This window comes from Pinus tabuliformis, chromosome 3_1, assembly GCF_031772625.1.
Source record: "Pinus tabuliformis cultivar Carrire ecotype Pingquan chromosome 3_1, CPIR1, whole genome shotgun sequence".
In the NCBI taxonomy this organism is placed as follows: Eukaryota; Viridiplantae; Streptophyta; class Pinopsida; order Pinales; family Pinaceae; genus Pinus; species Pinus tabuliformis.
In genome coordinates, this window is record NC_142301.1 from 438,519,972 (window position 1) to 438,540,001 (window position 20,030).

Genomic DNA, 20,030 nt, shown 5'->3' on the forward strand with positions numbered 1-20,030 from the left:
GTGCATTTCATATTAACACATCTCATGGTTTTACTTGCAATTGGTCATTTTACTTGTCATTGCTGAATTGAATACTTTGTTTTGGCAAGCATTATTTCATCTATATTTTGCAAGTAGAATACTAATTGTTTTCCTTTTGCAAGATATCCTTGTATGCTTTGATTTAGCAATTGATCATATATCTTGAAAGCATCCTTATATCTTGTATTGATTATTTTATTGTGCTAACATTTTCTTGTTTCACTTTCAGGATTACTTGTGCTTTTATTTGAAAGCATTTCATTTATTTTAAGCAAATATCTTTCATTTTTTGAGCAATACTTTAAAAGGCACTGGTTTTTCATATGCTTATGCTTATCTCATGTGTTGATGGTTGTTAATGGTTATTTCATTTCATATTTGCTCACATCATATTTGTTTGTAATCTTAAAAAGTAATCCATTTCACTCTAACATTCTCCTAGAAACCTCACATCTTTAACTTAGTTTTCTTTTAGGGACCACCCCCCATAGCTAGCCTAGGAGATAGCTTAAACGGAGAGAGTTGGGAATAGGTGACAGCCCCTTCTCTTAGTTCCTTGCCACCAACCACACCTTGTGGGGTTAAAGGTTTTTCTCACTAACTGTAGGTAGGTGTAGGTGGCAGGGTCAACATGGTCAACCTCGGTCAACATGCCCAAAACAGAGATGAAGATGTGGTCAAACACAGTCAAAAGATTCCTGGAATATTTGGCCTCTCAAGACAGTCAAAGAGCTCGATCAAACTGATCCAAAACAGCCCAAGTCAACACAGGTCAAAGCAAGTCAAAACAGAGAGAAGAATGCTGGTCAACTCAGAACAGAAAGAGTCTTTTTGCTCCTTCACACATTTGGAATTGCCTCTTCGAATTCATATCAAACTTGTGTGTGATTAGATGCCAAAATTAAGTCCAACAAAGTCTTATTTATATGAAGTTTAGGAGGAGCCTTTTCACACATGTGGGGCCGACTTGTCATTCTTAGGGCTGACTTGGTCAAACTTGAAAATATGACTTTTCTCCATTAATTGCAAATGAAAATTCCAACTGAAGCTGCCGATTTCGATACAAAACCCCTCCTTCCAAGTCACCCCATAATCCATATAAAAAGCCCAAATACAAACAAGCATAAGAACCCAATTGTAAAATGAATAAAATACCTTTCGATCGAAAGCCCACCTTCGTCTATGTGCTCTTGCCGAATGGGCGAGAGGGTATATGAATGATGCAAGTGGCAGACATAGAATGGCACGTCATAAGCTAGTGGTGGTTGTTAGGGGCTGCATGGCTGGCCAGCTGGATGCGAAGAATGGAAGAAAAAAATTCTCCTATAGGGTTACCCACTTTGGTGGGTAACAGGGTGCTTTTATTGAACAGTGGCTGAGAAGACATTTTGTAAGTAATATCATCACTATGGTCTTTTGGCCTTTTGTTTTCCCACTGCTTTCTAGCTTGTTCAAATTTGAAATATATGACTTCAAGCCTTTGTCCTCTAATTTACCCTCACATGCGTGCTCTGGTACTAAACTCAGAACTGTTGCTATGCTGGCTTGAGGCATGCCCCCTACATAATCTTTTTTCCTTACTGTTTTGTGCAAGTTGCTCCTGTTGCTCCTACTCCTGCATCATTTTTCTCCACAGCTGCTGCCACTGGATTGCATGATGGACAATGTTGTAGCAGCAGGTTACTACAATACAAAGTTGGTAGTGCATAGAGCCCCTCTAGTGATTTTTAGTGTTTCGTTTGAACTTTCAAGTTATTTGAATAACAATATCTTACAGAAGTTGCCAAGTAAAGTGATAATCAGCTGCATGGTCAACTGTTGATCTTCTAGCCTGGTTTTAGCCTTAAAATAAATTAAAGTTTCTAAACCCTAAACTAAACTAAACATCTTTTGATCCAACACTTTAATGGCTGAAGTACTACTGAGGCTGCCAAACAAGCAAGCAGTTAACCAGCACTGAATCTCTAAGCAATGCTAGCTCCCATTCAATGACCTAGCACTAGAGCTTTCATTGAATTAAGCCGCTACCCACAGTGACTAATTCTACAATATTTGACAGCATCAAAAGTAGAAGGAAGAAAGAAAACAGAAATAGAAAAAAGGATACGAACAATAGAGACACACCAGGATAGGAATTTTCAAAAACTTCCCAACTTCTATGATGAAATTACTGTTTACACTCTTAAATCAATTGCTTGAATTTTCTGCGTAACATAAATATTTGAACTCCATATACCATGCATTGTGCTCATCTAAGTTCTAAGTTATCCATGACCTGACAATAGAGCCTATATTTGGGATGTAATCAGCCAACTCCTTATTTTCCACGTTGGGGATATCTTCTATAACATGCTAAATTCATAAAGTATAAGGCTCTATAACTCACTCTTTGTTGATGCAACTTATTTCTTATATTAATTGAAACATTCGAAAAGAGTCTTAGTAACAAGGTGAAAATTAACGGAAACACTAAACATACTAAATGAGAATTATGTTGAGAAGGCCTGACCTCGTGATTTGAATGAAGCAGAATGAATTACACCCATGCGAGATCGATGTGAGAAATTGCTCATGGTTTCTTTTCCATTGGAAAAACCAATCTTATTTGGTATAGATAATCCACCACACAATGGCAAAGAATGGCATTTATGGACCAAGGCATAAGCTTGTTTGGAGGGACAAAAATGCCACAAAAATTGCAATTCCATGTCTGCAAATTTTCAAAAATCGAAGTTAGAAAACATAACTAGATTGTAGCTAGAAAAAACTATTTAACAGATCATCCAAGTGGAAATGAATATATAATAATAATAATAGTAATCTAATTTTAAAGTCACAGCCTAGCCAGACACCAAGTTGATGTATGAGACCCCCTTATATATGGGACAAGGGACCCCCTCCATTCTAGTGACCTCACCATTAGTCTAAAGGGGTGTACATACCCTACCATCTAGATTTAAACATCTGACTTCCATAAAGGGTACGCATGTTCTTATATGTATGTATGTATGCCTCCAGTTTATGATATCCAATAAAACTCTCATCTTAGTGGCTGTTTAGAAATAAAGCTGGAAAAACAATGTCTGACAGTCTATATATGATAACGTAATCTACAAGTAAAACAACCATGACAACATAATACTGTAAAGGATGAAAAAAATACTCAATAAGCATACAACAGTATGACAGTGATTGATGAACTCAGAATATAACTTCTACAGCTATAATCAAAATGCAAAAGAAATAGACTCTGTTGAAGCTGACCAAATTATTCTGTCTCAGAAGAGAGAGGTTAAACACCACCAACATGAATTCAACTAAACTACCATGTCAAAAGAAATCTCCAAATGTCTATTGTAAGGCAGAAAACATGATGCATTTCCTAGTATATGTCACAATTTTATGTACCCATCAGAATCTAACACATTGTTATTGAGCAATTAGTTGGACCGTTGACACCATCAACTAAAACGGAAAATTTTCACATGGTTGTACCTTCTGCACTTTTGAAAAGCCAAACAACTGTAAGTCTGAATTGTATACATTGTTTCATGTTTCTTTAAGGCTAAGCATATTGGACTTGTTAGGAGATTTTCCAAATTCTAGTCAATGAAACGACTAATGTACTAGTAATTGTTGATAGATTTAGAAAGATGTTAACATTTTTATTCCAGGGCAAAAAATTGTAAAAACACAACAAGCAGACAAACTCTTCTTCACTTATGTATGAGTATGTTATGGTCTTCATACTATGATTTCTAACAAAGATGGCAGATTCTTTTACTTTTCGTCTACCATATGGATGTTAATGGATATTGTTACCAATCATATTATATAAGGCTCTACACTTTTTATTTTCATTGCAACATTCATAATTTCATCACACGTCACAGATTTACCCCATGACCTAAGTCGCAAGACATGGCCCTTAGGGGTCCTGTGTCCTATAATCTGTGTGTCAGACACGACACAACCCATAAAATGTGTCTGACACGTTTTTCAACGTGTCCTAAAAGCAGGCCACGTGTTTGGGTCGTGTCGGACAGGTGCCCTAACGTGTTTTGATTTTAGGACACGTGTCCTACTAAAATTCCAAAGTAAAAAACGTTGCGTCTTGATTTTTTTTCATTTTTTCAGTCAATTTTGAGTCTATTCGTGAGAGGAATATTGTTGAGCGTGCGACTTGTTAGTTTCTTTAGTAGCTCGGATAGGTGTTCTAGTCTCTATTGGTGTCTATGAGGCTAAGAAACACAAAAAAAAAATTATCTCCAAGACCCAGAAAAAGTTTCTAAGGAAAAGGCCTTAATTAGATTAATTAGTCAATTATTAAATATTTTCCTAAGTCCAACTTAGAAAATCTAGTTAATTAAATCAGATTAATTGAGGTAAATCAATTTTGCTCTACAGACTTCCAGAAAAGTCACTTGATGGGGTCAATATGATCTTAGCCATCAATTGTAATTAGATCATCTCAGATCTAGATCTTGGTCGTTGAATTGTCAACAAGAGATTATAAGAGCAAATTGATGGGTTAGTTGGAGACATCACCACATCAAGAAGTTTGAATCACCCAGTTGCAATGATAGCAAGGGTGCAGTTTGAGCGAGGGAGACACCGGCAGAAGGGTTTTAGCAGAGACGATTGAGAAGAGATTCTCTCAGGAGAAAATCTCCACAGAGATTCCAGCATTCTGAGAGGAGGCTGAATTATTCTGCAAGGGGGAGGTCGATTCAGCTTGTGTGCATTGTCAGTTTATCTAGTGCAAGTTACAGAGTCTACAGTTCGATTTCTAGTGCTAGAGTTAGCTACTGGAGGAGGTGCAAGTGGCTTCAAAGTGTTGCAGGAGGCAACGTATTTTCCATAACATATTTTTGAAGGCTGGAAGAATTCCCTAGAGCAGGTTTTCTGCATTTCTAGTCACCAATGTATTAGTTTTTGTAGCATCAGAGGTGTTCTAGTCTCTAAACTTTGTGGAGAGGCTAAAACATAAAGGTTCTCCATAACCCAGAAATCGTTTATGGAAATTCCACCTAGAAGTGTCTCAATTAGATTATTAACCTATTTTAAATTATTTCCTAAGTCTAAACTTAGGAAAATGGGTTAATTAATCAGAATTAATTGAGATAAGGTGTGAATCATCTAGAAACTCACACGGATCGACTCCAATATGATTTTGGCCATTGATTAAGTTTTAATCTTGGTCGTTGGAGGTCATGTTGACCACTGGAGTGGCACCTAATGATTATATGAAAGACTCCATGCCCAAAGATGATCCAAAGGACATTTGTACCATCAGATATCATCAGTCAACAGAGTTTTTTAAACTCTACTTCTATTTTCTCATCATCTTTCCTGTACCTAGATTCCACACCCTGCGGGGAATTGTAATAAATGATACTAGTAATGATGAGTTTTGAGTCTGTAACAGGCCTAGGATGTTGCGACTCGATCAGCAAACGAGTACACTTTGGAGTGTTTTTTTATCTGGTTAATTATCCCTTCTTTTTCAGAGGTGGATAATTTTCTGGGTTTTTTCACTCACATTTTACCCCAAAGCCGGCGTGACGGTTTGAAAGTTGAGCCCCTGACACATCTTCGTGTCTAGAGTCGATGTATATTACCATACTAGATCACACAAAAAAATTCGTGGAATTTGGTTAGGTCTAGGTAGTCATTTTTCAATTTTTCAAATTCCCGCGAGTAAAAAATTACAAATAAAATTGTACTTGTAATGTATTAAGCGATGTCTAGAGAAGTTGTATGGAGTATGAGTAATAAAATTTACACCTCTTACCCCCAACTTTCTACTATGACACATTTTGATGGGTTAAAAATGTGTTTTGAACCCTCAAAACCCATTTTTCCTAAGTTTAGTGGGAAATTTGGCAATTAATTAAGCCAAAAATTAAATAAATGGAGAAAAAAATAAATATCCACACATGCTAAATGTTGTGAAAATGAGGTGGAAAATTATGGGGGAGTTAAAGTGAAGTCCCAAGGTGATGTGGACTCCTAAAATCAAGGAAAGGGGATGTGCTCAAATAAAATCGAATTTTTGGCATTAAAGAAGAAAGTTGCTTACATAGAAATTCGAATTTGTGAAGTTAATGCACATTTGGGAGGATTTGGGAGAATATTTGGTGGAGATTTTTGTGGGAAATTGTCCCCACATGGGTTACCACCCATATACACTTGTCATTCTATCACAAAATTCGAATTTAGCACAAAAGGGAAGAAGAAAATGATGTCCACTTGCCAGAATTCGATTTTTACAATTGGCATTGGAGCTCCATTCAACAAATTCCAATTTCTCTTTTGGGATTGTCACCTCATGCCACTTGTTTAATCACTTCTACATTGGAATTGGCTCCAATACCATTTGCCATTGTCATTCTTCATTGGGATTTTCTCCCAACTCTCTATATAATAGAGCCATGGGCTCTCATATAGTATGATGTAATATGAGCTATTGTGTTTGAGGAGACTCTGCGGGATTGTATTCACTAGTTGCAATATAATACAACAGTCTTTGGGGTAAAGCGTGATGGTGTTCTTCTCCTTGCATGTGTAGTAAATTCTTGACTTGTTGTTATGGTTCTATTTATTTCCTCGTGTCATTATTTCTTTCATGCTGGTTTCAAGTTATGTTAGTATGCAGCTATCTCATATTAGCATAAGAACTAATTATTTGTTTTAGGAAAAGAAATCTTCTAGTGGATAATAAATGTATCTCTAGGAATTCTTTTCACTGCACTCATTTAATTTCATGTCGATTTAATGATTTGTGGTGAAGTTTTGTAGATGAATCATTATTTGGTCAAGCTTTTCAAGCGTAAGGGGAAATTTTCAGAGGAATCAACCCATTCTTGAAAAATATTCAAGGAGAACCCGTATGTTTTGAATTCCAAAGTCTCATCTATATCTTATTTGTGTCTTGTAGAGATTCTTTCAAGTCTCTTAAAGCTTTTATTTCTTGCATCAAAATATCAAACTTGGAAAAAATTATTTTTTACGTATTGTACTTCATTTATCAATATCTGGTTATTTCAAAGAGCTAAGTCATGGCTAGTCAAAGAATAGAGTTTGTTCGTACTCTTTGACATATCCTCTTGTGGATTATTTTTGTAACATACTTTGTTGTCATCTTGGTCTAACATTTGAGTTATTTTTGTATCGTTTTGACCAAAATAGTTTCCATGCTTTGATTTGTAGACTTATTCATCTTGAAAGCATTTATAATATCTTGTGCTAACAATTTAGTGTTTCACTTTTCAGGGTTATTTTGGCTTTCCATTTGAAAGCATTTCACTTCATTTTAAGCAAAATACAATTTCATTTCTTAAAGAGCAAATACTTGGAAGGCATTGGTTGTTTATTGTTAAAATTGGCAACTAGGGCCAAACTCCATGTGGGTCATCTTATTTATGGCAAAATGATATTTTTCTTGGATCCTTCTCATCGAAAGGTGTAGGATTGATCTACAGATCATCCGATTCCAATAAGTATTCATGGAGTTTTGAATTTATTTGCATTATAAGACAATTCGTCAAGGTCGGCCAGCAACCAAATAAACCCCACATGTGCTCAACGTTTTAGTATAAATAGAGGTGGCCTTCAAGTCATTGCAACACACTTGGGATCTCTTCCTCTCTCTACTTGTCTTTGGGTTTTAGTAGGAGGAGAGATCCTAAGGAATAACGTTGCCCTGATCCAGAGGGCAGAAAAGTTGGAACTGTCGGAAAAGTCGGAACTGCCGCAAAGCCGAAAAAGCTAGAACTGCCGAAAACGCGGAAAATGCCGAAAAAGCCAGAACTGCCGGAAAAGCCGGAACTACCAAAAAAGACGGAACTGCCGGAAAAGCCGAAAAAGCTAAAACTGCCTGAAAAGCCGGAACCACCTGAAAAGCGAGAACTGCCGGAAAAGCCGAAAATGCCAGAAAAGCCGGAACTGCCAGAAAAGCCGGAAAAGTCGGAACTGCCGAAAAGACGGAACTGCCAGAAAAGCCGGAATTTCCAGAAAATCCAGAAATGCCGAAAAAAGCCAGAACTACCAAAAAAGTCGCAAAAGCTGGAAAAGCCGGAACTGTCGGAACTGCCGGAAAAGCCGGAACTGCGGGGACTGCCGGAACTGCCGAGAACAACTGGAACTGTTGGAACTGTCGAGAACAGTCGGAACTGCCAGAACTGCCGAGAACTGCCAAAACAACCGGAGCATCTGCCTGGAGCAGCCAGAACTGCCGAAACTGCCAAAAAAGCCAGAAAAGCCGGAAATGCAGGAACTGTCAGAAAAGTTGGAACTGTCGGAAAAGCCGGAACTGCCGGCACTGTTGGGACTGCCGGAACTGCCAGGAACAACCGGAACTGTCGGGAACAGCCGAAACTGCCAGGAACAGCCGGAACTGCCAGAACTGTCGGGAACAACTGGAACTGTCGGAACAGCCGGAACTGCCAGAACTGCTGGGAACAGCCAAAACTGCTAGAAAAGTCGGGCTGCCGAAACTGCCAAAGCGCCACATCTTGTGTCCTCTGGTCTTGGCTTGTCTTTTGCGATTTATGTTTATGTTCTATATGCAGTTTACTTTAATGCTAATGTGATTGCTAATCTGGAAAAGTTATGGAGCTAACTGTGAAAATTGAAATAAATTGCTCTAAGCATAGAACAGACCTAAAATTAACATGGTATTAAAGTTGAGGTGAAGACAATGCCCAAGCAAGAGTGAAAGAGCAATCACCGAAGACAGTTGGGAAAGGAAAAAATGATCAGTGGATTCCTCATCCCTCTTCAAATTCACCAAGGGTGAAGTCGAAGCAGAGAATATTATCAAAATGGCGCAGCGGAATATGGCCTACCTAAAGATCACTTCATTGGAAGACCGAATCTCAGGGTGGAAGGAAAGGCAGATAACTAGTTCGGCCATTATGCGAAGGAGTGTCCAAATGGCAGGGACACATCACTTGATGATGATAACAATCATTCCAAGGACATCTTCAATGATCAAAGGAATGACAGGTAATGCAGATCATCAAGGAAATGGTCGACTCTTCATAGAAAGCAAGGAACCCCAGGTATGAAGAATCAAATGTTGTTTCTGATAAGATAAAGAAGCGTTATCTTGTATTGGCCCTCTCCTTCAGATTCTTTGGGAATCTGGCTTATAGATTGTAGTGCTTCAAGGCACTTCATCGGATAGATGAGTGCACTCTCTAGTTTGGTAGAGATGGAAACAATCGTGGGATTATACTTGGAGCCAATGCCACCTATCCCGGAAAGGGTGTAGGGAATGTTATCTCTCAATTGAATAAGGGTAACTCGATTCATTTACAGAATCTCTTTTATGTACCTGATCGCAAGAACCTAGTGTCCATCTCGGAAATGGAAGTCAAAGGTTTCAAGGTGGCATTCATCGATGGAAAGGTACGTGTTAAAAAATATAATTTTCAAAGATGCTTTTTCTCATGGGTTCGGGGTTGGCAATTTGTATCAAGTTGCAGGATGGTCCATTGGGGATCATGTCAATTGACATATCGCATCTATAACACCGGAGGTCTACCTATGGGGCCCTACCTAATGTGAGTCAAATGGTGATAGGGATGTCTGAATTCAAGTAGAGCATGAAGGTACATGTTTGAGATGTACCAAAGGAAAATCTTATAAGGGGACCATTCCCCTCATGCAGTAGGTCCACAAGTTTGGAACAACCCGAGGAGTTTGAGGTTGATGATCGGGAATCTCATGTATACAGGTGGAAGAAAGCCCTCTAAGGCTTGATGCAAAACACCCCGGGCGTAGTATGAGAGGATTGATAGCTGTCTGATGAAGCTGAGATTCACTAGGAGTGAAACTGATCCAAACCATTACCCTAAGGTTGTGGATGATAGACCTCTCATACCGGCACCTTATGAGGACGACCTATTTCTAACAAGTGCAGACCCTCTCATTTGCAGAAGTAAGAGGGAGTTGGATTTCGGATGTGGAATGATAAACTGCAAGCATGTGACTACCTCGAGGATCTTAACTTTCAGAAGTTATATGGTAGTGATGTCGGACCAGATTTGGGAAATGCCTCTGAGTTTCATAAACTCATTCGCGTTGATGTTCTTGGTGAACTTCCGTCCGGACATATGTTTTGCAATTAGCATGGTGAGCTCATATTTGGTTGAGCCTCACTGGATTGGTGCCAAGAATATTCTGAGATATCTTCGGGCCAGAAATATGAAACTGCATGATTATTCGAATGCTGACTGGGAAGGCAATGTGGAGGATCACTAGAGCACTTCTCAATGTTGGTTCTCTTTTGATTTTGCTTCGATATCATGGATGAGTAGGAAGCAGAAGTCGGTTGCTATAAGCACCGCCAAGACCGAATACATAGCTACGAGTATGATCTCGTGTGAAGCTGCATGGTTGCAGAAGCTCTTAAGTGAGTTGTTTGTACACATGATGAATACCACTGTGATTCTCTGTGACAACCAGAGGGGGGATTCGATTATTGAGGAATCCCGTATTCGATGATTGCTCCAACAGATAGACATCAGATACTGCCTTATCTGCAATATGGTAAGTCGATGAGCGAGGAGGCTCCATCGCATTGAGACTGATGTACAGGTCACAGACATTTTGTCAAAGCCCCGAGGAAAGGTCAAATCTGTGACTTTCCCGAACGACTTGGAGTCGTTGAGAGACCTTCTTATAAGGGTCCTGCATGTTGCATGCATTGAGCTCTGGGAGCTCTGGGGGGCTTGGGGTACTTACTGGAGCAACATACGACCACAGGGCGACTCACCCTCCCCTGGTGGTGCGCTATGAACAGGATGATTAGTTCTTCTATGGGCCAGGATGATTAGTTCTCCCATGGCAACTGTGGAACAGGATGATTAGTTCTCCTGTGGGACAGGATGATTAGTTCTCCCGTGGCAACTGTGGAACAAGATGATTAGTTCTCTTGTGGCGACTATGGAACAAGATGATTAGTTCTCCTGTGGGCCAGGATGATTAGTTCTCCTGTGGGCCAGGATGATTTGTTCTTCGTGGCGACTGTGGAACAGGATGATTAGTTCTCCTGTGGGCCAGGATGATTAGTTCTCCATGGCATCCACTGATAAGATGATTCGTTCTCCTGTGGACAAGATGATTAGTTCCCCTGTCGAGGCATCCTACCCATGCAGTCTGGGACTCATGGGAAGTACCTCTCATCTGATCAATGAGCAAGGAAATGAGGATAGGGACCATAGTAGTACTATCGATGGACGCATCGCTGTATCTACCGTACTCCCTATGCTAGGATGACCTCCATTGATCTGGGACCAATGACACTGATCTGGGATCAATATGAGTGGTTTGAGACACTCTCTTGTGACATTGATCTGGGATCAATGAAACTGATCTAAGATCAGTATGAGTGGTTTGAGACACTCTCTTGTGACATTGATCTGAGATCAATGAAACTGATCTGGGATCAATATGAGTGGTTTGAGACACTCTTTTGTGATATTGATCTAGGATCAATAAAACTGACTTTGGGTTAGTAAGAGTGATGTGACACACTCTCTTCAGATGAAACTGACTTCGGGTGAGTAGAGAATGGTATGAGACATTCTCGATCAATTCTTCTTCTACATGGTTCAGCGGAGCAGAGCTCAGCAGATCAGAGCAAAGCAGAGCAGTGCAGGGCACTGATGGCAAAGATAGTACATTCGGACATATGGATCAACGGATGGAGTTCTCCCTAGTTGAGAGGGAGTGTTAAAATTGGAAACTAGGGCCAAATTCCATGTGGGTCATCTTATTTATGGCAGCTAATATTTTTCTTGGATCCCTCTCATCGAGAGGTGTAGGATTGATCTAAAGACCATCCGATTCCGATAAGTATTCATGGAGTTATGAATTTATTTGCGTTATAAAACAATTCGTCAAGGTCGACCAGCAACCAAATAAACCCCACATGTGCTCAACGTTTTAGTATAAATAGAGGTGGCCTTCAAGTCATTTCAACACACTTGGGATCTCTTCCTCTCTCTACTTGTCTTTGGGTTTAGTAGGAGGAGAGATCCTAAAGAATAACATTGCCCTGATCCAGAGGGCAGAAAAGCAAGAACTGCCGGAAAAGCCGGAACAGCTGGAAAAGCCGGAACTATCGAAAAAGCCAGAAAAGCCGGAACTGGCAGAAACGCCGGAACTGCTGGAAAAGCCGGAAAAGCCAGAACTGCCAGAAAAGTCAGAACTGCAGGAAAAGCCGAAACTGTCAGAAAAGCCGGAAAAGCCAGAATAGCCGGAAAAGCCAGAAAAGCCGAAACTGCCAGAAAAGTCGAAACTGCCGGAAAAGCCGGAAATGCCGGAACTACCGAAAAAGCCAAAACTGTCAGGACTGCCGGGAACAACCGAAACTATCGGAACTGCCCAGAACTGCCGGAACCGCCGGGAACTGCCCGGAACTGCCAGAAATGTCGGGAACTGCCAAAACAGTCGGAGCATTTGTCTCCGAAGGAGAGCAACATGCAAGGGAAATCTAACTAACATTGGGACAGTTGTATGGTACTTAGCAGCAAATACACCATGCATGCAATGTTACAACTAGCATGCAAGGGACAACTAGCATGCAACAACAAGCATGTTAAGGACAACAAGCATGCTAGGGACAACAAGCAAGCAAGGGACAACAAGCAAGCAAGGTGCAGCCAACACATAGGTCAGGATGGCAACATGGCATAGCAATGGCACATAATGCAGTAGAGTGATGGGTATAGTCATGATTAATGAAGCGTGATGAGAAATTGAGTTGCAGCATAGTGATGATGGGTGCAGCATGGTGCAGCGCGGTGAGGTGCAGCATGATGATGAAATGCAGCATAACGACAGGTGAAGGAGTCACCTTGGAGAATTAGTTGAAGCAGCATGTCTTCAACTGATCTCATGTATCATCTTCTTAGAGATGATCTAAGCTCTTATCTAGATAAGTCAAAGTGTTGACTTCTGTTGTAAACGTACTATCTCTCCCTCTCTCTCTGCTGAACTATTGAAGAACATATAAGAAGAATTGATCAAGGGTTTCCCCACATTGGGGTTTGTCCCTGGCTAGCGCCACATCTTGTGTCCTCTTGTCTTGGCTTGTCTTCTACGATTTATGTTTACGTTCTATATGCAGTTTATTTTAATGTTGATGTGATTGCTAATCTGGAAAAAATATGGAGCTAACTGTGAATATTGAAATAAATTGCTCTAAGCATAGAACATACCTAAAATTAACATTTATATATTTCATGCTTATCTTATGATGGTTATTGCTCATATCAATTTTTTGCTTATAAATCTTAAAAAGATAATCTATTTAACTCTAACAATTCTCCTTGAAACTCACATCCTTTTTAAATTAACTTTTCATTAGGGACCACCCCCCTTAGCTAAACTAGGAGAGCTCAAACAGAGAGAGTCGGGATTAGTGTGACAGCCCCTTCTCTGAGTTCCCTGCCACCAACAACACCTTGTGGGGTTGAAGGCTTTTCTCACTGACTTGTAGGTAGGTGTAGGCGGTAGGGTCAAAAGGTCCAACAGAAAATTATAAGAAGAAGTCGATGGGTAGATGGAGAATACACACATAGAGATCGATTTCCTTGGAGAATTCAATTTTTCCAGAGAGCAACTGTTGTCGAAAGAGTTTAACCTTCAGAAGTGAAGCAGAGATAGAGAGGGGCAGGGACAGTGAAGTCGGAGGGAGATTTTTCCAGATCTAATGAGTACTTTGCTGAGAGGCCAAAATTTCTCCAACAGGTAGCGCAAAGGCAACACAGGAGCTTCAAAGGGCAGATTGATTTTGCTGAGGTGAAGCTAGTTATCAGTTCTAGAGGCTGGAAGACATTTCCAGAGTGCCAAAGAGACAGTTTTCGTAGTCAACAGCAGGCAGGATGGCTAGATTGGCAATCGATTCAGGCAGCACGTGTGACAAGCAGCTTTAGTGTGACACAGAGTCTGCGCAGACCCAGTTGGATGGCTAGCTTTTTAGTGGCAATCCAGCGTCGAGATTGCTCGGAGTGAGGATAATTTCCCTCAAGAAATTTTTGCCAGTATTTTCTCTGTAGGATTGCTAGTTTTTGGCATCCAGATTGTACTCAGATAATTTCATTGTTGCTTAATAATAAAAACCCTCAGTTGTTGCACCAGTTTTCCCAAGTTGGATTTTTCCGAGGACTTTTGTCCAAAAAAATTGTCAACTTTTGTGTATGTGCTAGAATATTTCTCAATTTCCAACGTTATTATTTTCCGCAGTTTTATTTGTGAAGGTTGCAATGTGATTTATTCAATATTTGTCATAGCAGATAAATTGTTAATTAGTTAACAATTAGAAGAATTAATTCCAGTTGTTGCAATAGGATTTCAGACTTGAAATTTTCACATGGTATCAGAGCATGTTTGACAAACCAGAAACTCAGAGGCGTAAGAAGAGAATTTCACTATTCAAAGGGAGCAACAGGCCAAAATTTTCTGGGACTGTGTAGCGCCTAGCCAGGCAATACGAATTGTTGGGCAAGGGTTCGATTTTCAGTTGTTGGGTCGCAGAAAATTTGACTTGTCCAGAAAAGTGGTTCCAGTGGACAGAGAGGATAGCAATAGTTCAGATTTTCGCTAAGTAGATTCCTTGTTTTGGCGCAGAGGGTTTTGCAACAGTTTGCAATAGCAGAATTAGCACTGGGTGGAAGAGAAATAACACACACTGAGGGAAATTTCTCTCAAGTGATCTCAAGTTTTAGAGATCTAATTTTCCCAGTGGTAGATTGGCAGTGGCTATGAGCAAAGTTTCTCACTCCAAAAGGAAGTGTGAGTAGTAGATCCAGCAACAAAGTAGAGGGAAAGAGGGAGATTTCGTCCAAATTTAAAGATGGCCACAGTTGGACTTAACGATTAGGATAGGTTGAAGGAAGCCTCCAACTATGTCATCTAGAAGGCTAGGATATCCTTCCTTATGGATGAATATGGCCTGACAGCCTACGTGGAGAATGTGGTAGTAGTACCCCAGGACAATGTTGCACGAAACGGGGACGAAACGGGGATGTTTTTTGGAAGTGGGGACGCGAAAGCGTCATTTTCCAAAAATCTAGGAAGCGAAGCATCTGCGGAAGCATCTGCTATATATATATCTAAGTTGCATGAAACGGGGAAACGGGTACGAGTTTCCGAAACGGGAAGCGATACGAAACGCGACCTCCCCAAATTTTGGAAACGGGGAAACGCGAATATATATATATATATATATATATATATTGAAAATATTTAAATATATATATATATATATATGTGCAATCATAAAGCATAAATGATACATTATAATTTATTACACTTAAACATTACAATTTAATTTACATCACATTTACTCATGAATGATCACATAATGAAAATAAAAATATCGGAATATCCAAAAGCAACCTTTATTATATATCCAAATCTCAAAATCAACCTTTATTTATATTAATATATGAGGCTGCAAGTACAATAAAGACTATAAGGCTGCAAAAGAGAGATCCAAATCAAGATTTTTTGCATCCACATCCCATTCTTTAGAAGGACCACTATTGTATTGGGAGTCTCCTCCTACATAGTCGAACAACCTTAGTGCTGACTTGATTAAATACACGTTTCATACCATAGTACCCTACATGATCTTGATTATTGGGAGTTTCCCCTGCATAGAGGGCTTGGTTCTCTTGATTAAATACAAGTTCCATACCCTAGTACATGATAAAATCCAATGGAAACATTGCAATCCCTCCAATCCTGAAATCCTGAAAACAAAACAAGTCTGCTGGATTTTGAGTGAGATCTAAAATTCTACTTTCTCCATATGAAATCCAATGAGGGCGAAACCACTCTCAAACATCCTGATTCATTTCATGGTAATGTTAAAAATTTAAGTAAAAGGATGAAAATGAAAAATAAAGGAGAATATCACTTTTACTTTAAGAATTTAACATTACCATGAATTGCATATCCCTAAATTCTAGAACATCCTGGAAACCCTAAAAAAATTTAAAAACAAATTAAAAAAAAAATTAAAAAACAACTGTTTTTTTGGGGAAACGTGGCCCGTACGGCCTGGAAACGCGTTTCCGGCCGTACGGCCACGTTTCCATTTCGGGAAACGTGGCCGTACGACCGGAAACGCGTTTCCAGGCCGTACGGTACAGGGAAACGCGTTTCATTTCATTTCCCCTGGGGAAACGACCCCTAGGGCCACGTTTCCTGCAACTTAGATATATATATATATATATATATATATATATATATATATATATTTTTGCATTTATACTCAAAACAAACATCCCAAATACCAAATTAGTAGTAGAAGGCATGAAAACATGCATATTTTTGCATAAATCAAGATAGATATAGCATCCATTGTACATTAATGATTAATTATTCGAGCATCAACCATTTAGATGCATCAACCATCTAGAATCTAGCTCTTTCTCCTCTTGTCTAGCCTTTGCCTCTACCTCGATTGTCTAGGGATATTAGTCAACATTGCCCAATTTTGATCAAACTACCTAATCCAAGACTTAAAATATGGTAGGAAAAGCTTAACATGCTTGATCGATGATTTTGACTTGATTGAAAGGTAATTTTTTGCTAAGGGCGTAACAAAAGAGTTCAACAATTAACATCACCAACACTAGGGTACATATAGGGCTTGGTGCTCTCGATTAAATGCTAATCGCATACCTTCATACTTGATATAATCTAATGAAATGCCAAAATCCCATTGATCCTGAATTCCTGAAAACTGTTAAGTCTGCTGAATTTTGAATAGGATATGAAATTCTATTTTCTCCATATGAAGTCCAATGAAGCTAGAACCACTCTCAAACATCCCGAGTCATTTCATGGTAATGTTAAAAATTTAAGTAAAAGGATGAAAATGAAAAATAAAGGAGAATGTCACTTTTACTTTAAGAATTTAACATTACCATGAGGGATGAATGGAGGCTTTATTCCTTTCATTCCTCAACCCTAACCCAAGGTGGACCCACCCCCAACAAGCAAACTCACCAAAAAATAAAATAAAAAATAAAAATTGATTTTTTTAGGCCGTGCGGCGCACTTTTTCGAAGCGCGTACGGAATCGCACGGGAACCGTACGATTCGGCCTCCAAAGCGTCGCGCTTCGCATGGCCTAAGCGTCGTACAAAACGCGTTTCGGAAGGATGCTTCCGGAATTTCCAAGAAGCGTCATTATCAGTCCAAAACGCATTTCGGAATTTCGGAATCGCGTTTTGGGAGGCGCTTCCTAGACGCATCCATACGGACCGAGTTTCGGGGGTTAGATCCGGGGGGGGGACGTTTCCTGCAACATTGCCCCAAGATGTCGATCAGCTCAAGGAATACAGGAAGGAAATGGTGAAGGCGAAGGCGAAGCGGATGATTTTGGATGGAGTCCGAGATCATCTCGTCTCACATGTGGCAGACAAAGGTATAGCCAAGGAGATGTGGGATGATCTCTCTGAGATATTTCAAAGTTCTTCCGAGCAATGAAAGATGTTTCTCCAGGGGAACTGAGGAGCATAGGGATGCAGAAGCGAAAACATAGATGGCTTCCTCACCAGGATTCAGGAAGTTCGAGATCAGCTAGCAGCCATTGGGGAGGCACCCCAACCCAAAGAGCTTGTGCGATTGGCACTGAATATTGTCTCAGATGACTAGCAGGTGTTTGTCCAAAGCATCTTGGGTAGAGACACATAACCTAAATGGGACAAGATGTGGTCTGACTTATTGCAGGAGGAGTTGAGGTGGGCTCTAGTAAACAGTACCATCAGCAGCAGTAGCAGAAGGGGCATGAAGGGTCAAAAGGAAGAGGAAAATGTGGCCTTAGTATCAAAGGGTCCCAGTCAAGGGCAGGGGGAGAAGAAGAAGGAGAAGGACCTATCAAAGGTCAAGTGCTTCAGATATGGTGAGTTCGGTCACTACAGTACCTAGTGTCCTCTCAGGAAGAAGGACAAGTAGGAGAAGCAGGACCAGGCAACAACGTCCGCTGAGATAGATAAGTTGTCCTCCTGGCTGGAGGAAGACTTCGCAATGTTTGCAGCTATACGTCCAGGAGAGAGGTGGGGCGATCGTCCCAGAGCAATGTAGACATGGGCAAGGTCCATTAAGGTGTTTGTTAGTTTTTGTAGCATCGGATGTGATTTAGCCATGAAATTTGGTGGAGAGGCTAGAATACATGAGATCTCCAAAACCCAAAAATCGTTTCTGGAAATTCTGCATAGAAATGACTTAATTAGATTATTAACCAGTTTTTAAATATTTCCTAAGTCTAAACTTAGGGAATATGGTTAATTAATCAGTATTAATTAAGTCAAGGCGAGAATCATCTAGAAACTCACATGGATCGATCCAGAGATTATCATAGCCATTGATTAAGTTTTAATCTTGGTCGTTGGTGCTCACACAGAAGATTATAAGAGGAGATCGATGTGGTGATGGAGAAATCACTTGAGAGCACCAACAGTTCGATTTCTTGGCAGATCGATTTCAAGAGTAGCAGCAGTCAGTTGTCGGAGAGAGAGCTAAAGGTCGAACTAGGGTAAGAGGGGCAGAGACAGTGAGGCTAGAGGAAGCATTCCAGATCCAGCGAGTGCATTTGCAGAGAGGCAAAAGAGCCACAGAGAAGTTGACACAGGGGTAGCATAGCAGCTTCTAGAGGCAAGTTCGATTTTCTGAGAGGGAGAGACGTCTTCTGTTCCAAAGGCCAGGAAGGAGTCCCAGAGTGCCGGAGAAGCATCTTTCCAGGCAACAGAGGGCAGAACGACTTCATCAGAGACTAGTTAGAGGCTTGACGTCAAGCAGGCTGTGCAAAGCAGCAAAGGCTGAAGCAGAGAGTCATAGGGCCGATTTTCTTAAGGCAAGTTGTGCTAGGAGATTGCCTGTCAGGTGAGGAAAATTCCTCACTAGATTATTGCCAGTATTTTTCTCTATAGGATTGCTAGAGTTCGCCATCCAGTTGCAGTCATGATTTTTCACTATTGCATAATAATAAAACCCTCCGCTGCTACACTAGTTTTCCCAAGTTAGGTTTTTCTGGGGAATTTTGTGCAAATATAATTGTGTTATTTTGTATGTGTGTGTGCTAGCATTTCTGAGTTTCCAACACATTATCTCTTCCGCAATATTTTATTTGTGTAAGTTGCAGTGTATTTATTTCGATATTTGCCATAGCAGATAAATTGTTAATAAATTAACAATTAGGAGAAATAATATCAATTGTTGCAATAGGGTTCCAATATTGGAATTTTCACATGGTATCAAAGCGCAGTTGATTAGCAAGAGAGCTCAGAAAAACGAAGTAAAGGAATTTCGCTGCTCAGCAAGGGCAGCAGGCCGAAATTCCCAAGGGTGGTGCGGTATTTTGCTAGGACGTAGAGTTGCTCGAGGAAAGAACGATTTTTCTGAGGGAGGACCAGAAAAATTCAATCCTTCCAAATCGAGTGATTCCAAAGGCAGAGGGAGCAGCTCAATATTTTCATTGGGTAGATCACTAGCTGGACGCAGAGGATTCTGCAGTGATTTGTTAGAGCATAACTTGCGTCGGGGTGGAAGAGAGAAAAGCATACATAGAGGGAAAATTTTCCTCAGGGAACTTCTAGTCTCAAGAAGTTTGATTTTCCTTGCAGATCGGCAGTGGTTGTGAGCATATCTTCTCACTCTAGAAGGGAGTGCGAATAGCAGAGAAGCAGTCGAGCAAAAGGAAAGAGGAATTTTTCGACAGTTTGTTGAGATGGCCACTGTCGGGCTTCATGATCAGGACAGGTTGGATGGGGCTTCCAACTACGTCATCTGGAAGGCAAGGATGTCCTTCTTTCTAGATGAAAATGGCATGAACGCCTATATTGATGCAGTGGTGGTGGTTCATTAAGATGCAGATCAGCAAAAAGAGTACAAGAAGGAGATGGCACGGATGAAACGGTTGATCCTAGATGGAGTCCGGGATCATGTTGTTTCACATATAGCTGGCAAAGATACTGCCAAGC

General features: G+C 40.3%; 1 protein-coding gene across 1 annotated transcript in view; it reads right to left on the reverse strand.

Annotated features, from left to right (window-relative positions):
* Positions 1-20,030, reverse strand: part of LOC149187642 (uncharacterized) — a 293,919-nt gene that overhangs the window by 155,666 nt on the left and 118,223 nt on the right. The window contains exon 2 of the mRNA XM_089411417.1: positions 2,531-2,731. Within this exon, the coding sequence (XP_089267543.1) occupies positions 2,531-2,729 (199 nt within the window). The 5' untranslated portion in view covers positions 2,730-2,731. The remainder of the gene's footprint in view (positions 1-2,530; positions 2,732-20,030) is intronic.